This window comes from Rhipicephalus sanguineus, unplaced genomic scaffold, assembly GCF_013339695.2.
Source record: "Rhipicephalus sanguineus isolate Rsan-2018 unplaced genomic scaffold, BIME_Rsan_1.4 Seq783, whole genome shotgun sequence".
NCBI classification, from domain to species: Eukaryota; Metazoa; Arthropoda; class Arachnida; order Ixodida; family Ixodidae; genus Rhipicephalus; species Rhipicephalus sanguineus.
Window position 1 is genome coordinate 43,764 of NW_023615980.1, and position 24,924 is coordinate 68,687.

The following is a 24,924-nucleotide window of genomic DNA, read 5'->3' on the forward strand; positions in this document are numbered from 1 at the left end:
GCATTTTAGTTCTTTATAATTTGCACTGTCAAATGAGTAGCAGCCAAGATTACGTTTCTGTATGCCACATTGTAGGCATGATAACAATGGTGCAAGAGTGTGCAGTGGCTATGTATGCATAATTCGCTTGTTCAACTCACTAGCAAACTCATGGCCATCTACCATTTGGCTCAGTCTTACGCATTCGCGTACTGCAACTATGCAATCACAGAATGAGCACCAACATTACAAGAATAGCATTGCATATACTGTTCAGTTAGTGCCTACATATTTGGTACCACAAGATTATTTTTTGTTTCGTCTATTATCATGCTTCAGCACATTAATTATAAATGCTTGCTGTGGATTCATGCTCCCATCTGCCGAATTAACGAAGCAGGTGTTACAGCCTCGACATCGACCACTGACCTTGAGTCCTCTCAGAATCTGGTAGACGAGAAACTGAACATGGTCATCACTCAGTCGCTGCGTCCGGATTATGTTGTTCAGATCTGAGCCCATCAAATGGTTCACCAGGTACCTGCGCCACATTGGAACAATCTTATTATTGCTCACAGCTCTGGTATTATGAAACATGATGGTAGCACTAAGGGAGATAAAACATGAAATGAACAGAACAAGCGTTGAACGTCAACTGCCATGCCCGCACTAACAATTATCACAGTAAGCCCACGTAATTGCAATTGAGCCGCTTTAAAAGAGGCGCACACAGGGGAGCAGTTGTTGTCCCTTATGCGAGGAGGCGTCTCCTTATAGGCAGGGTTCTGATCATCCCCTATTTTGATTTAGGTACCCTGGTGTCTCTTAAAAGAGGGTTCAACTGTATTTGTGTAGTAAGGCTGGCTGGTGTCCCATTTTGGTGACCCCCTTTGTCAAGCCGCTACTGAGCCACCAGGACACTAACATGGCTAGTCGATGTACTCTTAGTGGTAGTTCATGTCCCTTACCTTTTCCACTTTCTATTTACATAAACAAGTACAGTTGAAACTCAATTTAACGAAGTGATTGGGACCTGAGAATTAGTTAATTAAATTAGGAGCTTCGTAAAACCGAGAGAACGACAAATTTATTGCCTACAGAAGAAGCTCGTGATTTTTGCCTGCGCGCGCTTCGTGAGCAGCAGGAGCACACAATTCACAATTCTCGTAGCTGGACGAGTGAAATTAAGGCGTCCTCAGCACCCTTGTGTGCCCCAGCAAACCGCCTCAGAAGGTCGACGGCGTCCATCACCTGGCTTGGTGAGGGCATGGGAGCTTCGACAGTATCCGAATCGTTTGCATCTTCAGACTCCTCTTGCGCACCGGAAACAAGCTGCACTATCTCCTCGTCATCGAGAACTTCTGTGTTGTCAGTGTCCGTGTCTGCGTCGGCGATCACGAAGTCGTTGAAGTTATGACCTGCGGCCACCTCGTCACGCCGACGAAGATCTTCCCAACAACTGGGCAATGCCTCTCCTGCTCGTGTTGCGGGCTTGTGGAGCCCGATGCAGCCTCAACATAGGTTGCGTCTAGAATTTATGACGTCTAGAATGTCTGGCAGTGTGCTGCCAGACATTCTAGACGTCCATAATTTGGAAAAACCTCTTTTATTATGCATCTTTTTTCCCGGAATGCTTTTTTAAATCGGGTTTGACAGCGAAGTTTGCTTGGTTATTTCGAGTTCGTAAAGCATTAAGCCTATGGGCAACTGCGGGGGAATCCGAATTTGTTCGTTAAATCGGAAATTCGTAAAATCGGCGTTTCAACTATAATTCACTTCACAATTTAAGCGGCTCTCATTGTCCGCTGACAATGCAGGGCTCATTTATTTTGGATGCATTGGTGGCAAAGTCCACAGCTGCCGAGTGGCGCCAGTTCTCTGTCCATCAGGGCAGCAGCTGGTCACTACGAGTGCTCACCTCAACACAGAGTGCAGTATTATAAAACTAGTGACCACAGTGTGCACGAAAACACTGTGAAAGTCTGCAGAGTTTATCACAGGGGTTGGGACGATGAGGCTGGCTGTTTAGCTGTGGCCCAAGGATGGCCACAACACTGACATCTAGGGAGCAGGCTGCATCTATAAATTCAGAGTTTCACTTTCGGGTTTAAATATTTGTTTTGCAATGAAGAAGATCAGCGCCGTTCCGAAAGGCAGAGGGTACCACTCTCAGGCAGAAAGAAGACGACGTTCGGGTTGGTGCATCGGAACACTCGCGTCTGCTCGGCTGTTGCTCCTTGGCCTGCCGTGACGGTTCCTACTGTTTATTAAAGAAGTGCTGCACCGAAACGCCCCATTTTAGTTTTAATGCTGGCAAGTCCACATCAGAGCTTGTTTTGCAATCGGCAAAGGTTCATTGGTGAGCACTGCACCCTTTGTCATTTAGAATCTCAGTGGTGTACCAGTCAATTTAGAACTTGGAGCAATTTTTTGGAGCAGAAGGAGATGTGTTGCCAATGAAAGATAGAGGTAGGCGCTGTATGTTTCATTGGCAGAACCAGAGCAGCTCCGCTGCCGGAGCAGCTCTCTGCTCCATAAAAGGCAACGGATTCTCGCAAGCGCCCCACGTGTGTACAGAGCGTAGTGCACCAAGTCACCAACGGATCGCGCTGCCCGAGCACAGCCATTCTCTCCGCACGTGCCCACGAAGGTGAAAACAGCACGAAACGCAAGGAATGCTGGGTGCTTCCGGAAGTGGATGTACGTAGCACCCTCTGCAATTTGCTCTGGCGGGAGCATCGATGTTTCATAAATGTATCATCATCTGGTCTGCCGAAGTGACACACCGGTACAGCAACAGAAGAGTGAACCACGTTATTTATTGCCAGGGGTTAATATAGGCTTCCCAAGCAACGCTCAGCGGCGCTGCTGCTCTTGACAGGCAGCGCCATCTCTGGCAGAAAAAGAGAAACTGGGGTGCTAGCAGCGCGCGTTTTCCCTTCTCTGCACCGCGTTGCCGCTCGCTTTGCACGTGCAGAGCTCTCGCGGTGCACTTGCGCCGCCTCACAATGTACCGCTTGCAGTGCGGCTTCAAAAGGATTTTCAAGCTTGACTGGCACTTCCGAAAAGCGAACTTGATAAAATGACGCTAACACGGTCACGTTAACGGTGAAGAGCAGACGATCGATAACAACGACGCCCAACTCAAAGCAAATGCATTTCCCAAGTCGCGATTACACCGTGTAGAACGTATACCTCGAGGTAAGTCTCATTCTGTCATGTTAAAGATGAATAATGGTCCACATGCACTCCAAAATGAAGCCGTACACGCTATCGATGTTCTGCGGCGTGGACTACGAATCATATGATTGTTGTTTTGATATGGCATGCTTACAGTAGCAGCCGTGTACTTTCGTGAACAAACGTTTGCGGAGTGCAAAAAAAAAGAAATTACACGGCCATGGCCCTGTTTCCTGAGAAGGTTAGAGTGAAGTCCTCCATGCCACTGAAGAATCACCCGCCTATTAAGACGCGAGGCAGCTAGCTGAGCTTTAACCACTGTGAAGCAAGATGAACTGCTCGCCTCGTTTTTTCGGCTCTCGCGTCATGCTTGCAGTCTCTTTTTATGATATCGACTTGACAGGCGTATAAAATCTGTTGCGTGAACGCGGCTAGAAAGTCGCACAAAATCAGAAGGTGGTTACTTCAAGGTTGCAATTGCAAAGCATGTATTAAGTGCCAGTTATATTTAGCGGCTTAAATATATATCACTCTAACAAAGTGACAAAAACAGAACAAACCTGCAGAACGATGTCAAAGCTTGCTGCAAATGCACAGACGTCCGTTCCAGCGTGATAAAGCAGCCTTCCCGACGCGTGAAATGCAGGCGGCGAACTTCTGACGATGTGCCGAGTTCAGCTGAATTCAACCAACCGCGCAATGCTAACGGTATAACGCGAATGTGAACGTTCAACAACGACGAGTAGGTCTCACGAACACGGGGAATCAAAACACAAAGTTGCTTCACCTACAACCGTAACTGGACTAACAATACAAGAAGACAGCGAGTAATCGTTAATGTAGTCGCTGCGTGCATGGGCCGCGTTACTTACCGATTCAGGTAGTCGGAACGAACGAAAGCGATGAACTCAGACAGCCAAAATAGAAGGCGAGACAGCGCTGTCAGCTATCCACGCTTGCCGCCTTTATTTCTCGTACGACACGCCCGGGAAACGATACAGTTTAACACGTGAATTGCGTGCCTTGGTGCTGTCTGCACTGTTGTGGCTGGCCGCTAAACCGCAATACTTCGGACCACGCTTGCGCTTCCACGGGGTCGCTTCTGCCATCGCGGAAATGCGCAGCTTCGCACAGCAAGCCTCTCGGTTCAATGTACCCAGCTGACAGCCCCCCAGTTGCCCGCACCAAGAGAAGAATGCGTGCGCACGTGCGCTACCGCTACCGTGAAAGGGGCTGAGTCGGCCGTGCGAAGGTTCAGAGCTTTCCGACAGAGCCGCAGCGCGGCTGGCGTGGCGCTGTCGTCGCGCCGCAAACTTGAGCTTGGGTTCCCTATACTACGGTGGGGAAAGGGTACAAGGGGGTGTGTGCTTTGATAGCACCAAGGGTGCAGTGTGCGCATAAGAAAGTGCACACGTGCTGATATGATACATCTCCCTTCCTCAACGGAGGTTGCTGATGCTAAATTACCGAGTGTTTATTTGTTGAAACTTAGCGTCATATGCTAGCCGCTCGGGTGGTCTTGACTGTCTTTGGGACCTCCTAAGTTCAGGGGGCGGTGGGCTTCTTCCAGCGGCTCCTTGTGTGGAAGCGGTCTCTGATGACGTCGTTGATGAGACTTGCTCATCATAGAGCTCGTCGTCGGTGTCACTGAATGATACCTCTGGACTTGGGTTCTCCTTTGTTGCCAAGAGATGGTGTCTGTTTTGCCGCAACGTCGTTTTGTTCTTCGTTCTAACAAAGAAGGACCGTGGACCCGCTGGTGCTGTCACGGTGGCTTTCTGCGACCATGTTTTTCCGCTCACCCGCACGACATCGTCTCGTTCGAGGGTCGGCAGTGGTCGATGGCTTCGGCTGTACTGACGGTGTTTTTTCACTCGAACCTCTGGATGATGTTGAAGTCGGGAAGCAGGGTGCGCAATCGTCTCCCTTGTAGCAGCTCGCCAGGCGACCGTCCGTCTTCCAACGGGCTTGCGCGGTAATTTAGTAGGCCTAGCCAAAAATCTTCCTTTGCTTCTGTGGTCTTCTTGAGGAACCTTTTTACAACTTGGACGCCTTTTTCATCTAATCAGTTTGAGCATGGATAACGTGGACTTGACGTCACGTGCTCGAAGTTGTACCGTGTGGCAAACTGGGCGAACTCTTTGCTGGCAAACTGCGGGCCGTTGTCAGTGCATAGCTGCGACGGGATGCCGTATCTCGCAAACATAGCACTGAGCGTGTTGATGACGGCCGTGGTGGACAGGTCACGCAGCTCATCTATGTCTGGAAAATTGGACGTAGCATCATAAACACATAGACAGTGCCTGCCACCATAATCACATATATCAGCTCCCACGCGATGCCATACTTGTGCAGGTGTTGTTCTAAGCATGAGTGGCTCGGCTGGTTGACTGTAGGCGTGCCGCCTACAGACCGCACACTTTTGTACAAGCGATTCTATATCTGAGTTGATGCTCGGCCAGTAGACCAGCTGTCTCGCTCTTGCTTTACATTTTCCCATGCCAAGATGCCCTTCATGAATTCTTTGCAGCATTTCCGCTCTCATTCTGGTTGGTATCCCAACCTTCACTCCCTTTAGGATTATGCCATTAACCACAGATAACTCGCACGCCATTGGAGCTAGTGGTCCTTCCACAGGGCCTCCTTGCATTATCTTTTGTAACACTAGTTTGAGGTATGGATCGGAAGCAGTCTCACGTGCACGCGTTCCGACGTCTTTTCGGAGACGAGTGATGAGACGACGCTGACAGCGTGAAGGTCAACGTCGGTAGTGTCCACGGGGTTGCCGTCTCCAGGACCAAGGGATCTCGACAGCATGTCTGCCAGGCTCAACTGCTTGCCAGGAAAAAAACGAGCACGTAATCATAGCGTAACAGCCTAAGAAAAAAACCGCTGCACGCGTGGAGGCATTTCCGATATCGCCTTTTTTGCGATGTCGATAAGAGGACGATGATCGCTTTCTAGTGTCACTGACCGACCATAAACGAAGTGGTGAAATCTTTCGCAGCCGAAGACTAAAGCGAGGGCTTCCTTTTCTATTTGGGAGTAACGCTGCTCAGATGCTGTTAAGGCTTTAGAAGCGTATGCTACTGGCCTCCAACCATCATCGTGTAGCTGCAAGAGGGCTGAACCCACGCCGTCCTTCGATGCATCTGATGTAACCTTCGTGGCTCTGTTTGGGTCAACGATTGCCAAAAGTGGGGCTGCACTCAATGATTTGCAGACATCACGCCATTCACGTTCGTGCTCGGGCGTCCATTCAAACTGTAAATCATGCTTCAAAAGAGAGCGCAAAAGTGTAGTTCGCTGCATTAGACTGGATACATATTTGCCAAAATAGTTAATCACACCGAGCATTCTCTGAATGGCTTGTTTGTTTTGCGGTGCGCGTAAGTCGACAACGCTGGCAAGCAGTGAAGGGTCTGGCTTGATTCCATTACTGTCAATGATGTCGCCCAGAAACTTAATTTCTTGCACTGAAAAAACACACTTTGCAGGATTAAATGTTAGTCCCGCAGTCATAGCCGCTTTCAACGTGTCCTCTAGCCGCTGATCATGCTCTCCTTTTGTGGTTCCCCAAACAAGCACATCATCAACATACACCCATACACCAGGCAGGCCATCAAATATTTCGTTCAATGCTTTCTGGAATACTTCGCTGGCTGATGCTATGCCGAAGGGTAGCCAAAGGAACCGGTACCTGCCGAACGGGGTGGAAAAAGTGCACAACTTTGACGATTCCTCGTTCAGAGGAATTTGATGGAACCCTGCAGTTGCGTCAAGGCGAGAAAAAATTTAGCGCCTGCCAGTTCTGCTTCAATGTCCTCACGTCGCGGCATTTGATAATGCTCTCTTTTGATGCTCTCATTGATTTTTCGAGGATCTAGACAAATTCTGAGCCTACCGTCCTTTTTTCTTACAATAACTAAGGGACTCACCCAGTCCGTTGGGCAGCTGACTGTCTTGATTATGCCCTCTTGTTCCATCCTGGTTAACTCGGCGCGAAGTGGCTGTTGGAGGGAGAGGGGCACTCTTCGTGCCGGTTGAACGATGGGTAGCGCATCATCGCGAAGCACGATATTGTAGTTCCGCTGGAGGCATCCGATTCCGCGAAACAGCTCGGGGAACTTTTTGGTCACATCACATGCAGGGCTTGTAGTTACACTTTCGACGGTGCGCTGGATTAGACCAAAGCGCTTACAGGCTTCCAAGCCGAGGATGGCTTGGTGGTCCTTTCGGACGATGAAGAACCGAACTGAGCACTGCTTGTTATTTATCACCACTGGTGTTGAAAATGTTCCGCATTGTTTGATGATGCTTCCTCCGTAGGAACGCAGTAAAGCCCCACTAGGTTGAAGAGCTTCAACGCTTAACTTTCGATACAGCGACAATGGTATCAGATTTGCTTGAGCTCCGGTATCAACCTTGAATGTTACATCCTGGCCCCTTACTTTGGTGTTAATCAGCCAGTCGCGGTCGTGACCGATACTGCTTACGACGACGTCCAGGACCTCAAACTCATCTTCCACTTGGTGTATCCTCTTAATGTCCGCTCTACGGTTGCAGCATGAGGCAAAGTGATTTGGCCCTTTGCAGTGGTGACACTTCTTGACATATGCCGGACAATTCCTTGGAGCGTGACGTCGGTCACATCGGTAACACTTCGACATTGTAGGACCACGTCTTGTCATCGCGTTTACTTCCGATTCTTCCTTACTCTCGTTGTACGACTCGGTTTTTCCTTTATCCTGCAACATCTGCGTCATTGTGGGGGCTGCTACTGTGTCTATTTCGCGGCTTTCTTTTCCCTTCTTCCAAACGTCGTTCTGACGAGCTGCCGTCTCTGCCGCCTTGCACATACTAATGGCTTTTTCCAGGTTCAGTCCTTCGTCCCTGAGCATTTTCTCCTGCAGTCGTGGCGAATTCGTGCCAAACACGATCTGATCACACACCATACCATCTGTCAAGGAGCCGAAGTTGCAATGAGCCGCCTGCATCTTGATATCTCGTAGAAATTGTTCGAAAGGTTTCGCCTCTGCTTGTTGACGTGTTCGGAACACATACCTTTCGTGTATTTCGTTTTCCTTTTCGACGCAGTATGCCTCAAACTTTGCAACTACCGTCTTGTAGTCATGCTTGTGCGCTTCTTCAGCAAACGAGAAGTTGTTATACACCTCTATTGCTTCTTCGCCAGCGATGCTTAGCAGGATCGCTGTCTTTGCCTCCTCAGATCTCGGCTTGTCAGGGCAGGTTGCTTTAAGGAACAGCTCAAACCGTTGTATGAAAGACTTCCATTGTCTTCTGCCGTCTCAGGACAAGCGCAGTGGTTCCGGTGGCTTGATGTAGTCTATCTTTAAGACTTCGCAGCTGCTTGTGGCCTAGTGGTCATCCATCCCACTTCTGACACCATGTATCGTCATCTGGGCTGCCGAAGTGACACACCGGTACAGCAACAGAAGAGTGAACCACGTTATTTATTGCCAGGGGTTAATATACTACGGTGGGGAAAGGGTACAAGGGGGTGTGTGCTTTGATAGCACCAAGGGTGCTGTGTGCGCATAAGAAAGTGCACGCGCCCAAGCATTAGGAAATGTATAATGCGTGCAGTCCTGTCATCACCATTGACAGGCACGCACACCGATTAGGCAGCACTGCGCAATCGAAAGCATGAATCTGGCTGACGAGTGGCAAACCGCAAGAGCGTATCTATTGCTAATCATAAGGGTGTGAACTGTACCACGCACACCACTGCTGGCGTTTCATTCGAGGGTGATATTACGTGTAACAAGTTTTAATGTGCATCCAATTCACCCAATCTACGCTAGTTGTCCGCAAAAACCCGCTGGTCGATGAAGTTATCAAATTTATTTTGTAGGCAGACGTTTTGTGTACTTACTGCAATTGGGAGTGGACTGTGAGCTTTCGTTCAAGTCTGTTTACATAATGCTAACTTTTGTGAATAAGCCGTGAAATTGATCGCGTTTCGCTCCAAAGCAGCGTAGACTCTCTTTAACTCGATTGGCGGGACGTTCGCGCTTTCACGTAAGCTATTTCAACGCCATCCAGCCCAGTGAGTGACACTACGAACTCGGCAGCATGATCCTGACTGCGATGACTCTGTGTATATAGAAGATACGTTAAAGAACTATCATTACACGAAAATACAGCTAGTAGTCGAGCAACGCCGTGCAACGCGAGCGAACTATAACGAAAATGCTGCTGTTGTAGCCGCAGCCTAGCAGACGACAAAAGCCGAATCCCCGCCTTTGCGTCACCGGAGCGCCGTTCACAGCGCCGCCATCGGTGGCTCACCAGGCCAATAGGTATTCACCATAAGATTGTATTAGCATTCTTCCACGATTCTGGTACCCTCACTGTTAAGAGACATTTCGTATACAGGTTGGCCAGTTTTTCTAGCACAATCTGTCCACCGTCTTTCAACAGATCTGATGTTACCTGATCCTCATCAGCAGCTTTGCCTCTTTGCATTCCCTCTACGGCTTTTTTTATTTCCCATGCCGTTACCGGTGGGATGTCCACTTCCTCTGGGCTACCACTACTTCTTACATTACTCTCCTGGTTGTCCCGGCTACTGTACAGATCTCTGTCAAATTCCTCAGCTACTTTAACTATCCTATCCATATTGTTAAAGGAAAGAAGACTTTTTATGGACTAGTTTTTCTTCGTTAGAAACAATATTAATGAGAACTAACTGACAATAATGCCAAGGAAAGTATAGGGGATGTCATTTGTAGTAATTAGGATATAAATGTCAAGAAAGCAAAGTGGACACAAAGAAAACTTGCCGCCGGCAGGGACCGCTTTACTTTCTTCACATTTATATCGTAATTACTACAAATAAGATCCCCTATACTTTCCTTGGCATTATTGTCTGTTAGTTCTCATTAATATCCATATTGTTACTGACTTTGCCATCCTTGTCCCTTAGTGCATACACCTGGTTTTTACCTGTGCCCAGTTTTCTCTTCACTGCTTTGAGGCTGTGCCCGTTCTTTTAGAGCATGTTGAATTCTCTCTATGTTATATCTTATATCGGCTACCTCACGACTACGGATTAAATTTGGAAGCTCGGCCTGTTCTATTTTCACTGTTTTCGTCTCCTAGGTGAGCTTGCCAGTGCCCTGTCTAATGGCTGTACCTCCAACTTTCACTATACACTCCGTAATGATGTTCGTCAGATTATCATTCACTGTGTCAACGCTAAGGTTGGTTTCCTCGCTTAGAGCCGAGTATCTGTTCTGGAGTGAGACCCTGAATTCCTGTACTTTCCCTCTTGGTGCTAGCTCGTTAATTAGCTTCTTACGTACCAGTTTCTGCCGTTCTTTCCTCAAGTCCAGGCGAATTCGAGACCTTACCATTCTATGGTCACTGCATCGTATCTTCTCAACCACTTCCACATCCTGCACGATGCCAGGGTATGCGCACAATATGAAGTCTATTTCATTCTTAGTTTCGTCACTACAGTTCCTCCACGTCCACTTATGGTTCGCCCGTTTTCAGTAGCACATATTCAAGATTCGTAAATTATTGCGTTCGGTGAACTCTACTAGTAACTCCCCCCTGGCATTTCTAGAACCAATGCCATATTCCCCCACTGCCTGGTCTCCAGCCTCCTTTTTGCCTACCTTGGCATTAAAGTCGCCCATCAGTACAGTATACTGTGTCTTTACCTTATTCATTACTGATTCCACGTCTTCATAGAAGCGTTCCACTAAATGGTCATCATGGTTAGATATAGGCACGTAGGCCTGTACCACCTTCATCTTGTACCTATTACTAAGTTTAATTACAATACTTGCTACCCTCTCACTAATGCTATAGTACTCCTCTATGTTACCAGCTATACTTTTATGGATAAGGAATCCCACTCCCCGTTTTCTTCTGTCAAGTAAGCCACGATGGCATAGGACATGCCCATTCTTTAGCAGTGTATAGGCCTCGTCTGTCCTCCTAACCTCACTGAGCCCTATTACATCCCATTTAACACCCTCTAGTTTCTAGTTCCTCGAATATCACTGCTAGACTCGCCTTGCCAGATAAAGTTCTGGCGCTGAACATTGCCAAGTTCAAATTCCAATAGTGGCCTGCCCGGAACCAGAGATTCTTGGCACCCTCCGCTGCGTCGCAGGCCTGACCGCCACCGTGGTCAGTTGCTTCGCAGCTGCTGGGGACTGAGGACAGTGAGGATGGTGTATTCATGTGGAAGGTGGTGGCCAAATACTGCACCGGGTGGCCAATCGTTCTCTGGTGGGGGAGTGCATTACTGGCTGTGGTCACTAGTGAGGCCGCACCCCGGGCCCCTTTGTATGCAATTCCATCGTCACATGGATTTTTTTTTTTTTTAAATCCAGTGAGGAATTGTCTTGCACCGGGATTCGAACCACACACCCCTTGCATACGAGAGATGCTCTACCTCTATGCCATCGCTGCCACTCTGCAAGCAATGAGAACTAATTCGACTGCATACCGCTTACTTCCCATTAAGCTATACAGTTTCTTAACTTAGAGAAATATTTTTGCATTGTACTTTGGATTCAACGAAGCTACCATGAGCCATACCCACACTTTTGTAGTCTTGAGCTGCCATGGTGGTACAGTGGTTACGGCACTCGGCTGCTAACCCAACGGTCGTGGGTTTGATCCCAGCTGCCGCGGTTGCATTTTCGATGGAGGCAGAAATGCTAGAGGCTCGTGTGCTTAGATTTAGGTATATGTTAGAACCCCAGGTGGTCGAAAATTCCGGAGCTTTTCACTACAGCATGCCTTATAATCCAATCATGGCTCTGGCACATAAAACCCTAGCAATTATTATTATTACTTCCTGTCGCGTGGTTAGTGCCGGTGATTGCTCTTTATTGGGCCCGAACATATATAGGCACACACATACAAGTTACAGGGGGCGCCACACTCTGGTGGCAGCCTAACAAAAGGGCTGACCTATGGCGGCCTCTACACTTGCATGGTCTGTAGCTTAGTAAAGCTTGTTGCTGGGCTTGTTGGTACATGTTTACTTAAATACTAAAAAGATGCCCTTTGCTGTTCTGTACCACCCTGTACAAACATGCATGAATCATCTGAATGATGAAAAGCCAATTTCTTTTTGAGAGAGTGTTAGAGATGCCATACTAAGACATTTATCTTTAAGGCGTACTATTTCAGCTGCTTCAATTATTTCTCTAGTTCTTTTTTCTTTGTGTCTAGCAATGACTCTTGCCTCGCAAAACCTCGGTGCGCAGCCACAATCCCTGCAATGGATACCAAGGTGGCTGCTAAGAGCCTTCGGCACATTGTACTCGTGTTCCTTCAACCTTACATTTAAGCACCTTCCTGTTTGTCCTACACATCTTTTTCCGAAGGACAGCGGGATCGAATACACAACATGTTCCAGGCATTCTACAAAGCTGGGTTTATGGTTTTTTGCACAGTACTGCTACTTACTTGCTGTGTTGTGCACTTGTGCACACATAGCCGATAGCTTTTTTGGCGCAGAGAATAGCACGCTCACATTGGCATCCTAGCAATCATAAAGTGCATTGCATATTTTAAACTGAGGCTACAGTTAGCTGAGGCACCCTGTGATACCCATCGCGGACTAATAATAAAGGGAGATGCTTGATGTACTGGGCTGGAGCGGTTTACTTTGAGGCTTTCCAGTTCTCCGGCGTAGTCAGGAAGGCATGCCAGCAGACACAATGGAAGTGTTTCATTGAAAGTTCGCGTCAACAAAATGTGGCACTTCTGCAATATTTGAACATGAACAAAACTGCAGTAATTACAAAGACTCTTTCTGCAATTTTAATAGAAAGATGCTATTTCGAGTGACGTGCTTTCCGTAACAAATGACATAAGAAATTTCTGCCTTACACATTTTTTCGAGCCTTGAAGTGCCATGAACAAATATTCGCACGAACAGAAAAATATCGGGAAGCTTGCACTGCACTTCTTGACCTAAAATGGCTAGAAAATGCTTCTCAATGTCCTGTGCTTGTAATGACAACCATCAAAACTCATGGCAAATGCAGACGCTAGTGAGCTCTCACCAAGGCACTTCGGGTGGCCATTGCTGAACAAGTTCAATTAAACATTAACTATGGACGCCCACTCACTGGTTGTATAGACGATTTTCCGCAGCTGGTTTGTTCAATCAAAACCAGATGGCGCCACTGCACCGTGGCCGTCCCCCACCGCGGCCGTCTCTATGGCCATACCCCCTGCCGTGGCCTTTGGCAGCGCTGCTCAATATGTCTCCATCATCGTCGCGTCGTCTCCTCGACGTTCCCATAGCGTCTGCGCGCACGCGAGTAAAAGCGAGCAGACGGCAGCGCTGGAAAACTAAACATGGCGGCACCTGTGGATGCAGTTTCCTTCCGCCTCGAATTTATCACGCCGTCGTCCTGCGCTCTGTGGCCCGTAAGTTCAAACCTACGCATTTATTTGCTTTGTATTGGCGTCCTGAAGCTTCGAGAGCAACGTACTCGACGGTATTTTGCAGTGTTTCCGAGATTCATTCTCATATTGTCCGAGACAAGGCTTAGCAGGCATGGCTAAATAAAACACAGCTGATCGCAATAATAAAGACAAAGCATACCTGACGCTTTTTCTCCAGCGTGAGATGACACAAAGCGATGGCCGATTCTGCCATTTATTTATTGCTGTGAGGACAGCGGGCGAGTAGCAAGCGCGAGTTCGGATCGAAGCGGGAGGTCGCGTCTGCATGGGTGCTGCCATGTTGGCTTGTAACCCCAGCTACTGGCTGTTGCTAACACAAGAATTAAATGGCATACACCATAAATACGAAGCAGATTAGACATATTGCTTATCGTTGTGGCTGCAAATGTCTCAACGTTTTCAACTTTGAGGCGATTGCATGTAGAACTATGTTTTGCTGCGCAAGCATGTGACTTGCTTACACCCTGCTACAATCAGCTTGTGTGGTATACGGCCACGGCCTCTTCGCTGGCCCAATGCGTTGGCTGGGGCAAATGGCTGGGGGAAGGCCAGTTACGATCACGTAATCAAACATGGCCGCGCCCGTGCGCCGCCGCGGAAAATAGTCTATATACAGGGTGTTCATTTATAGACAATACCGATTTCTTATAAAAATTCCTGTGACAGTCAGGCTCCTGTTGTTTTCACACACAAACTTTGTCAAGCTGGAAATACGTTGCCGCATCTATAATGACACTGATAGAAATAATTAACAACTTGTTAATTAACGTTTTATTATTGACTTGAGGGCACTTGTTTAGATGGAAAAGTTGTAGAACATGACAATTTATGGCAATCCCATTTTTTAAAAAATCACCAGAGGTGCATGTAATTCGAGATATCCATCTACCCTTAAAGGGACACTAAAGAGCAAAACGATTTTTCTCGTGTTAGTAAAGTACTCTTTCACGATGCCAAAAACACCACGCTTGCTGCAAGAAGACGCTTAGTAAGCGAGAATACGAGCGAAAAGAAAATGTGGGTGGCGACACCACCTAGAAGTTTCTGCACCATTTGCCGTGACATCACATATTTTGACGGCGCCTACTAGGGACTACGTAGTTCCTAATCGACAAAAACGAAGTGCATTGTCCTCCAAGGGGTCCATAGACTTAACATACCATGTTTGGGGTAATTTTGTTGAGCCAATGGCGCCATAATACGATAAATACACTTTGAAATCCATGACGTCACGCGGGGAGATTTCGGCGCGAGATTAAAATGAAACTTTGAACTTGATTTTCTCCTCTATTAATAAACCTAAGATGGTGAAATTAACGGCATTAGACTTCTCATAGCGCAATTTATCGATCTAAACCAATACATTGTTCCTCTTTAGTGTCCCTTTAAGGGCAATATCGAAACTGATCCCGCCTGGCACATAGCAAACGCGGCCTCCTAATTTCACACCGGAACTACCCGCGACAAGGAAATGACGAAATTTGAATCAAGGTGCGCAAAAGCAGAATCTGACAAGGAAGATTGGCAAGTATTCTGAAATGCACAAGTAGACAGCTTATTCTTTGGTTGGTCACGATGTCTAATGCTTATCTGTTTTTTTCTTAAACTATAAACATGCGAAAAAAACAATTCCGTCTCGCAGTGGCTGATCCCGACTTTTGAGCTTCACAGAGAAAGAAAAGGTTGATATGGATGTTTTCTTGTCCACAGCTCAAAAGAAACAGATAAGCACCAAACATCACACGCAAAGTTAAGGCGATCAACTGGCACTAGAGAGACGGCTTACCACTTTTCACGAAAAGATACGGCCACGACACACCTTCATTCAAATTTAGTCACTTCCTTGTCACGGGTAGTATCGGTCTGACGAAACAGAATGGCCCCGTTTCCTGCGGGCCCGGCACGATCACTTTTGATATAGCCATTAAAATTTCATTAGGAATATTTCAAATTACGTGCAACTTTTGCTATTTCTAAAAAATGGGTATGCCATAAATTATCCTGCCACTACAACATTCTAATATAAACAACCACTTCAAGTCAATAATTAAATATTTAGTTAAGATTTTGTTAATTAGTTGCATCGGTGTCACTTCAGATGTGACAAAGTATTTCCGCCTTGTTGTAGAGTTTGTGTGTGAAAATGAAATGACAGGAGCCGTAATACCATAGTACTTCTGAAAAAATATGTATTTTCTAAAAAAAACACCCTGTATGCGCTCTGCTTTCAGTTCTAGTGCAGTACTGTGTGTTAGTCCCTCATTTTACTCACTCCTGTAAGTAACCAATGAGCCTAAATTTTCATTTGTAGTTACCCTTCAACAACTTGTAAGTGTATATTGGTAAACTTGTAAAGTGTATTCTGTATTTTCAATGAATGATTGCCCGCCATCCTGCTGCATTGCCAACTTGTAACAGGGTCGGGACCTCGTCAAGCAATCGAGCTTTTAGTCCTGTACTCCTCCTATTGAAAGGAAATAAATTGATTGATTGATTGATTGATTGATTGATTGATTGATTGATTGATTGATTGATTGATTGATTGATTGATTGATTGATTGATTGATTGATTGATTGATTGATTGAAATGCAGCTTTCTTCTTTCATTACTTTCATAATCGCGCTGCACTTGTGAAGCAAACGTGTCGGTGGTAAGGTACTACGCACAAGTGTCAAACAACACAACAGCAGCCTCTTCTTCATCAATAGTATTCCACAGCAACTTCGCTGTTGGAAAACTCGGGGCATGAGATTCCACTTAGAGATTTTACTATTTTTACAGTGACCAACAAAAGTGACAACTCACACGTCGTTGAAGTCTTCCAGTGTAGTTGAAGGTGTGAACACGTCTAGAAGGCCTATCACCTGCAACCACACAAGCAGTTAGGACACTGCAACAAGGACTGGCAGCAAGAGGATTGTCAGCAAAATATTTCCTTACTGCCACTACACATTCTGTTTATTGGCACCTTTTCACCGAGACTAGCTCATCCCTCTCGGAAGATGGCTACATCGTGGTGGTATGCACAGTGGTCCCATGTAAATATATGCAACAAGCAATGTTACCAAAATATTTCTGTACTGCCACAACACATTCTGTTTATTGGCACCTTTTCACCTAGACTAGCTCATCCATGTTGGATGATGGCTACAGCATAATGTACAGCACTGTGGTCACACAAATATTTGCAAGAAGCACTAACAGCAAAATATTTCTTTACTGCCAGTACACGTTATGTTTATTGGCATCTTCGCATCGAGACTAGCTCAGCCCTCTCGTCAGATGGCTATAGCATGAAGGCATGCATAGTGGTCACGTCTGAGTGTGCGCAAGCTGATCGTGAGCCCATTTTGGTGAACACAGGCTCTTGACAAGAACCATGGCTCAAGCCTGGTGTGTGTCTTTCTCTCTATGTCTATTTGTATCTGTCCTTCTATCTTATTCTGTCTTCTTTCTTTCTTTTTTTCGTTTCTCCTTCTATGCCTTTCTTTCTCTCTCTCTAGTTGTTCTCTCGCCTTCTATCTTTTTCACTTTCTTCCCTTTCTTTCTATACATTTCTCTCTCTCTCTGTACTCGTTCTCCCTTCCTCCTTTTCCCTCCTGCTCACCCTCATTTCCCTTTCCCGCCCCCTTGCTATGCTGTGCTCTGCTAGCGTGCCTGGATAGCCGAGTGGTTACGACGCTCGCCTTCGGATAGTGGGGACACAGGGTCGAATCTCGCCTCGCCAAGAAATCTTTTTCACCAAGAATTTCTCTCTCTCTCTCTCTCTTTCTTTCTCTCGCCTATCAGAATTATTGCATCCCACGCCAGACAAATGGGCGCACATGTTCTGGGAGCAAAGCAGGAGAGGAAGAAGATTAGGACAAGAGAGCCCGTGCCAGTTCATGATGATAATTTTCCATCTACGACACACAGCAAACATTGAACGTAACAGCTCTGCTGTAATAATTACTAATTGCACTCTGCGTCTGTTACTGTGTTCCTTCCTTGCCTGTGTCCATTAAGTGCAACAATACACATGCCAATGGAAAACCAACAAGCCCAAGTGGAAACCCTCCTGCAAACAGAACGTGAAAGCAAACGGAAGAGTACACGCACTTGAGGAAAACAAATAAGTGACATTTAAAATAAGTCCAATAAGTTTGCTAGCACGCAGCGTGGCTTGGGGTGTATGACGTGCACGACTTTGGGTTGGCCATGGTGCTACTTGACTTCAGCATTACTATCAGCCTTATGTCAGCTCACGTTTACACTCACGTCTACTCACACATACAATGCACTAGAGTTCATACGTTAGCTCAGATCAGAGGCGTTAGTTACGGAGAGCGGGAAGGTGCCTTGAGCTCGTCCCCAGCAAAATTTTTCACAAGTTCTTGACAAAATATCTCGTGTGAGCTATCTCTTTCAATAAAGATGTCCTTACTGGATTGCAAATATTGATAACGCGTATTTGAAGGTACAAGATTAAAGGGTGCCAAGTTAAGCACTGATTACGCAAGACATTGGCATTAAAGATCATTAACACCATGATCGAAAAAGCTAATTATCCGCTGACGTACTCATGAGTCAGCTCACCCAGACTCAGATCGAGCCGAGAGTCTGAGTGAGTCCGAATGAGCAATATTTTGGCACGTTTGAATGAGCCCGATTGAGAAATATTTCAGTGAGTCTGAGTCTGAGTGAATCTGGTTGAGGAAAACTTTGGTGAGTAGAAGACACGCAAATTGGGCGAGCTGGTGAGGTTACATGGCAGAAATATAAAACAGCGCTTTCTTAAACACAAGACAAAAGAAGAAGAGACGAGTCAGCGTCGTGTGTGTCTCTTCTTCCTTCGTCTTGTGTTTAAGAAACCGCTGTTTTATATTTTTACTTTGGTGAGTATAAGTTCCAGTAAGCCCAAGAGCAAATATATTTTGTGAGTGAGTCTGAGTGAGCCCCACATTTTTTGCCGACCTATGGACGTCGGGCATTGAGGAGGTGTGCACTGGGCCCATTGGTCATTATCTTTAACTGTGGAGCTGGGCTGCACTCCACAGCTGCTGCGCTGATTGTCAGTTACCAAAGGGTCGAAAGTGGTGCAGTCATAGCCTCATGTCGCGTGTACAATCCATGGTCAGTTGTTGAACACGACATTTCTTGGCAGCAAAGTTCCTCGCGGGCAATCCTTCTACGGTCGAAGAAAGGTCGAGGCAAGAGCTTGTGTCCACATTGGCAACAGTCGTAGCGTTTGCCATCCAACCAAACTTGCTGTAATCTGATGTATCTTGAGTAGGGATGGGCGAATAGCAAATTTGAGGTTCGAAGCGAATCCAAAGCGAATAGTGATTTGGTCGAATAATTTCTAATCGAATAGGTCGAATAGTACTCACCACATATTATTAAGAAAAATTGAGCATTTTCTTCATGACCCTTGGTCAATATTTTTAAGAATTGGAACTAGGTATCAGAAAATGTCACTTTTTTTATTTGAAATGAAGTGGAAAAAACCTTGAATGGGTATCAAAATTTGAATAGCAATAGGGTGCGAGTTAAAAGTGGTACAATACGTTACAAGTTAAAAATTACTATACTTAGCACATAAAAGCCCATATAACAACTCTGTTAAATTTTAAAAAATATCTACACTTAACCTTGAAGTGTGGCTTCGCGGCAGTGCAGATTTCCCCTGGCAGGGTGGTTTCACGGTACAGCAACCCGATGCTGCAGTGAAACCACCTTTACAGGGGGTTATGTGCGGTCAAACGTACATATATTCGTTCATTTCGAATACTTCGAGATTTCAAATAATATAAATTCGTATCGAAGAGAATTCGAATACTTTAATATTCATTCGAATATTCGAAACGTCTGAATATTCGCCCATCCCTAATCTTGAGCATTTCAAAAGTTCTGCGATGCCGAATGCCGTCAGACAGAGAACTCAGGCATTCTTTTGTGATTAGAAAATTGTACATGTCCACAGTCACCACTTTTAACATATGCCAGACTGACTTCTTCAACATATTTGGTGCACGTCTCACCTGCACCATTTGCGACAGTGCCTGCTCAGCACACCTATTTCTGGCAACTGAGTAAAGCTCAGAAATGGTTGGAGACCTCCACTTCCTTTCTCCCTCGGGACAGCAAGCACATTCACTGGTCACTGTTCTTTCCGTGCATATGGTCAACAATAAGAAATGCATTTAATGCCTTGGCACCTGCATGTGGTTGATTAACTTGCATATAAAAGAAATCTAAGTCACGTGCCTAATTGAAAGGTTGCACGAGCATAGCTCAGCATGCGCAGATCCACCTTCCTGTGTGCCCTTTCAGTCCGTCTCGTTCACTTTTCCTGCGTATATGTTTGCATGCCCGCCCTCTTTCATGAAGAATCTCTTGTGTTGGTCATATGAAATAGTCTCCTTAAGGAACTGATTCATTATTAAAGCAAGTCTCTGCACTGAGAAACATTGTTGGACCTCTAGGCTAGGTGGAAGCCATCTCTTTTTTCTGCCAGCACTCAAGCAAAATGAATTGTCAAAGCAGGAAGGTCGTGACAACAAGAGCCCTGAAAAAGAAATGTTGGCTCTATTGTGACTGGGAGACCGGGAGCTAGGGTGCCGAGGCTACCACGACGGGTAAGGAGACCTTTGAGTGTCTGGGCCGGCATTCAGGAACCATTTGATCTATAAAATCAACTGAATTTACACATACATACAGAACATCTTCAAATGCTGACTGGTGACTGTCGAGTCCAAGCCACAAGTGACCGACTCCATGACTGCAGTCCTCCTTCCTCCAAGTTTCCCTCCTCCTCTAACGGTCGTGGCCGCTCGCGAGGGGGCAAGGAAGCTCGTAACTCTTGTGCGATGCCGTCCAAGCAGCGCTGGGTTCGACGCGGTGCCCACACCTCTGATCTCGCCGCGGCCACGTGGTTCACACACCAGGCTTCTCCCTCGAAGCTCTCCGTCTTCTAAGAAGAACCGGCTGCGTCGGCCGCTCAAAAGAGGGCGGGGCAGCACGTGTTCGTCGTCGCTTCCGCGCGGCCGCCACAGCAGAGGAAAGCACATCTGTGCATCTCCACTGCGATGTCCGAAGCTCCCCTCGTCCACTCCGGGAAAGGCAGGCACGATCACAACAGCTCCAACAACTTCCTTTTCTTCCTTCCATTACATGGAGCTTATTTATTATGAAAGTCCCAGATATGCTGCTAGAAGTTGCTGTGCTGTCGTACAAAAATAATAGGATTCTTAATAACAATTGTTGGGGTTTAACGTCCCAAAACCATGGTATGATTATGAGGGACACCGTAGTGGAGGGCACTGGAAATCTCAACCACCTGGAGTGCTTTAATGTGCACCTAAATCTAAGTACACGGGCCTCAAGCATTTTCACCTCCATCGAAAATGCATCCGCTGCGGCCGGGATTCGATCTCGCGACCTTCGGGTCAGCAGTCGAGCACCGTAGCGGGTTATAATAGGATTCTTCACCAGAGCTTGTCTTGCTGCTGCCATCCCACAGGCACCTTATAAAAACTCATTTGCCCAAACACAAAAGGTTGACATTTGGGCAAGTAGGTAACTAGGTTTCCATGTTCAAATGAAGGCAGCGCAAAACAACTTATGCAAAGATTTGGGAAAGATGCTACAAGCAATTACTTGCAAGTGGAATTTATTGAGAGATACATAACTAGATAGAGATACCAACTGCCAAAACATGTCATTCATTATTTCGTGCAAACCACACAAACAAAAGGTGGCAACAAAATGCACAAGCACTGAATTATTATAAACAATCACTCGACCTCTAGAAAGTAAATGTCGTTTTGCCAGTCTTTTCTACTGTTGTTTTCCGCTAATACTAGTGATGGCATTCTTACTGCCACAAATGACCTGACCAGCAGAGGCAAATCAGAAGCTCTCACATTTTCGTGGTCCATGTGCTTGAGAAGCCGCAGTTCTCGGTATGTGCGCTTGGCATGAATAGCCGACTGGAAGGGCCGCGACAACTTCTTGATGGCCACCTTCTGCTTGTTCTCCTTGTCAAATGCTGAACTGCACCAGCACATGTTAAGGAATATCCTAAACTCAGGACTCGGCCAACAGGACACTGTACGATTAAATTAATACACTCACTGCACCGCAACTCAATAAACTACCTTTTATTGTTCAAAAGTCTCACAGCAGCATAAAAAGTGAACAGGATCAAGTGAAATTCACAGGAACATTATAAATATTCCAAAAATTTCAATGTACTTACAACGTAATTTTAATAAAGGCAAAACTTCGCTGTCTTCCAAAATGTTAATCCATTAACCTCTAGAAATGCAGGCTAACATACTACCTAACATTAGTACACTACATGTTCCATAATTTGTGGCCAATTCTACGCTGCAGATTTAGCCAGACAATTTCTAATAATAATAATATCTGGGGTTTAACGTCCCAAAACCACGATATGATTATGAGGGACGCCGTAGTGGAGGGCTCCGGAAATTTCGACCACCTGGAGTTCTTTAACGTGCACCTAAATCTAAGTACACTGGCCTGAAACATTTTTGCCTCCATTAAAAATGCAGCCACCACGGCCAGGATTCGATCCCGCGAGCTTCAGGTCAGCAGTCGAGCGCCATAATCACTAGACCACCGTGGCGGGGCAGCCAGACAATTTTGCGCATGCAGGCAAATTCAATTCAGCTGCCTGAAGCACCGTCTTTTTGAAGAGTAGTGTAAGAACCAGGGCCACAACTCTCACCTTGGCCTAACTTAGCCTTTGCTGTAGAAGAAAACCCTCCACTGTTTTAGATCCTCTTAGCAGAAGGTAAAATGAAACTACTGAATGGTTCCCTGAGATCAAGAAACAAGAGTATGATGCATGTGCTGCAAACGAACACCACTTTAGCTGTACTGAGCGCATGCAGCCAACATGCGTATATGCACGCCTAAATAGCACGTACCAAACAGCTGTGTCCAAGTCGTGCAGATTAATGTGATCATTTTATGGCTAAATTTCATGTCGCGGACGAAAAATTCGTCAACATGGGGTGTTGCTGGAGCCGATGTTTTGACAAGCGGACTTCTCTTCAAGGCTGCAACTGTCAAGCGGTCTTGTCGAAACGTCGGCTTCAGCAACACCTCACGCTGACGAATTTTTCAACCCTTCCATCTTCCCCTGGGCTTCTGCCTTTTTTTTAATGATGTGAACAAAATTTTCTCAAGTGTTGTAACTTTTCCTCGTACTGGCATAGCATGCCTGACAACGTATAAAGGGACCTTGAAACAGTCTTGATAATTTCGTACAAATGCACTGAGCCAGCAGAGCAACTCCTTAGGATCATTGGCAGACAAATTTGAGCTCTCTGTATCAAGTGTATGATTTCTTATCAGGCCTTGAATCACAACACATCATAGCGTCGCTGTTTTCAGCAACCCCCGTCCATGGCATGTTTCATGGGTGAGCAACGTCACACAGGAGGCTACTCTGAATGGATGTTCCACTGATATCACCAGCAGTTTTTGTTCTCAATTTAATTATGAACAAATATTGTTCATAATGTTGGGACACTTTAACGTTGGTTGTAATGAAAAAATTGACAAAAAGAGAATACACATTCACAATTTATACACTCGAAAACTTCCGGAGGACAGCGAGCATCGTCTTCCTGGGTTACAATGTGCTCAGTGTTGACTGAGTAGGCCGTCGAAAAACTGCTCATGGCTGGGGCGCGCCGTCTTTTATACATCACGCATCGAACTTTCCAGTCTTATCACTGGTGGTCACGCAAACTCTGGAATAATCTAGACTATTCACATCCTGCGTGCAATCTTAACAAAGCGATCTACTACAATCGCAAAGCTTCTCGAACAATACGGCACGGTCAGCATCGAGCGCTGATAACTGTCCTTGCTGTTCAAACCCGAATACGTCAAAATAAAACAAGAAGTGGGCGTGGCATTATTGTGTCCGAATTCCAACGCCCCACTCAACGAAATTTGCAGAATGAAAGTCCGCATTTTATTTAGACAGGTTCTTTAACTTAAAATTTTGCCAAAGTCGAGAAGCAGAACTTTTAATGTTTACAAAACCTTTCATTTGGTCGGCATTATTTCATTTCGTTTCTTCTTCCGAACAAATACAGCAGGATAATGTGCCATCGTGCTTCCCCGGCGATATCCCACAGGCCACTGCAGCAGCTGCAATCGTTGATAAATCCCAATCGTTGTATAGCACTAAAACTTAAGTGCCTTGCATAAAATCTTTTGGAAGTCAGAACAAATAGCACTATAATCATCATCATCATCATCATCATCAGCCTGTCTACGCCCACTGCAGGGCAAAGGCCTCTCCCATGTTCCACCAATCAACCCGGTCCTGTGCTTTCTGCTGCCACGTTATACCAACAAACCTTAATCTCATCTACCCACATAATTTCCTCTCTCCCCCTCATGTGTTTGCCACTTCTTGGAATCCAGTCAGTTACCGTTAATGACCACCGGTTATCCTGCCGACGTGCTACGTGCCCCGCCCATATCCATTTCTTCTTCTTGATTTCAACTATGATGTCCTGAACCCCCGTTTGTTCCCTGGCCCACTCTGCTTTCTTCCTGTCTCTTAAGGTTACACCTATCATTTTCCTTTTCCTATATAGCACCATAATATTTATGTCAAAGAATGTAACTAAAACAAAACGTTCCAAGTACACACACGTACTGCTTCCTATAATTTATGCCATCAATCTTCATAAAAAAGACTGGTGTCTCACAAAAACTTGCAATTTCACGAATTATTAAATGTATTCTGATGCTACAACATTCAGTTAATATTTTTACCTGTAATGTAATGTAATGTAATGTAATTTCACAGTATAGGGTAGTTTGTATTGTCTAGCAGTCTCTTCCCTCTATTGTCCCAGCCGGAAAACTCAACAAGCAGAATTAAAGAGACACTAAAGGCAAATATTATAAATATGAAGTCGACGTTTATTGTTGAAATAGTGTTCCAGAAACTTCGTAGTGCTTGTTTCGTGTCAAGGAAATACTTATTTTGAAAGAAAATCACGTTTTGATGGTGCACACAGCTTTAGCGCACTTCAAATCACCCGCCCAACGTTGCCCACCTTTACTTGCAGCACATGACCAAGAGAAGGGGTTTAAAGACGTACGCGACAAGCATGTCAAGTTATGAATGTGTTGACTCACTAATCGTGTTCATGATGCATTAGTGTCCTCCCATGCTAAGTTTGGTGCATACAAAGTCAAGGAGACCGCCACGAGAGCCAAGTTTTCCGAGAATCTTGCTTTAAAATCTACCTAGT

The 24,924-nt window shown here is 45.9% G+C and overlaps 1 protein-coding gene across 1 annotated transcript in view; it reads right to left on the reverse strand.

Moving 5' to 3' along the window:
• Positions 1 to 24,924, reverse strand: part of LOC119378333 (mitogen-activated protein kinase 14A) — a 51,077-nt gene that overhangs the window by 15,937 nt on the left and 10,216 nt on the right. The window contains exons 2-4 of the mRNA XM_037647502.2: positions 21,535 to 21,664; positions 16,436 to 16,494; positions 409 to 520 (exon numbers count right to left, since the gene is read on the reverse strand). Coding sequence (XP_037503430.1) covers positions 409 to 520; positions 16,436 to 16,494; positions 21,535 to 21,664 — 301 coding nt within the window. The remainder of the gene's footprint in view (positions 1 to 408; positions 521 to 16,435; positions 16,495 to 21,534; positions 21,665 to 24,924) is intronic.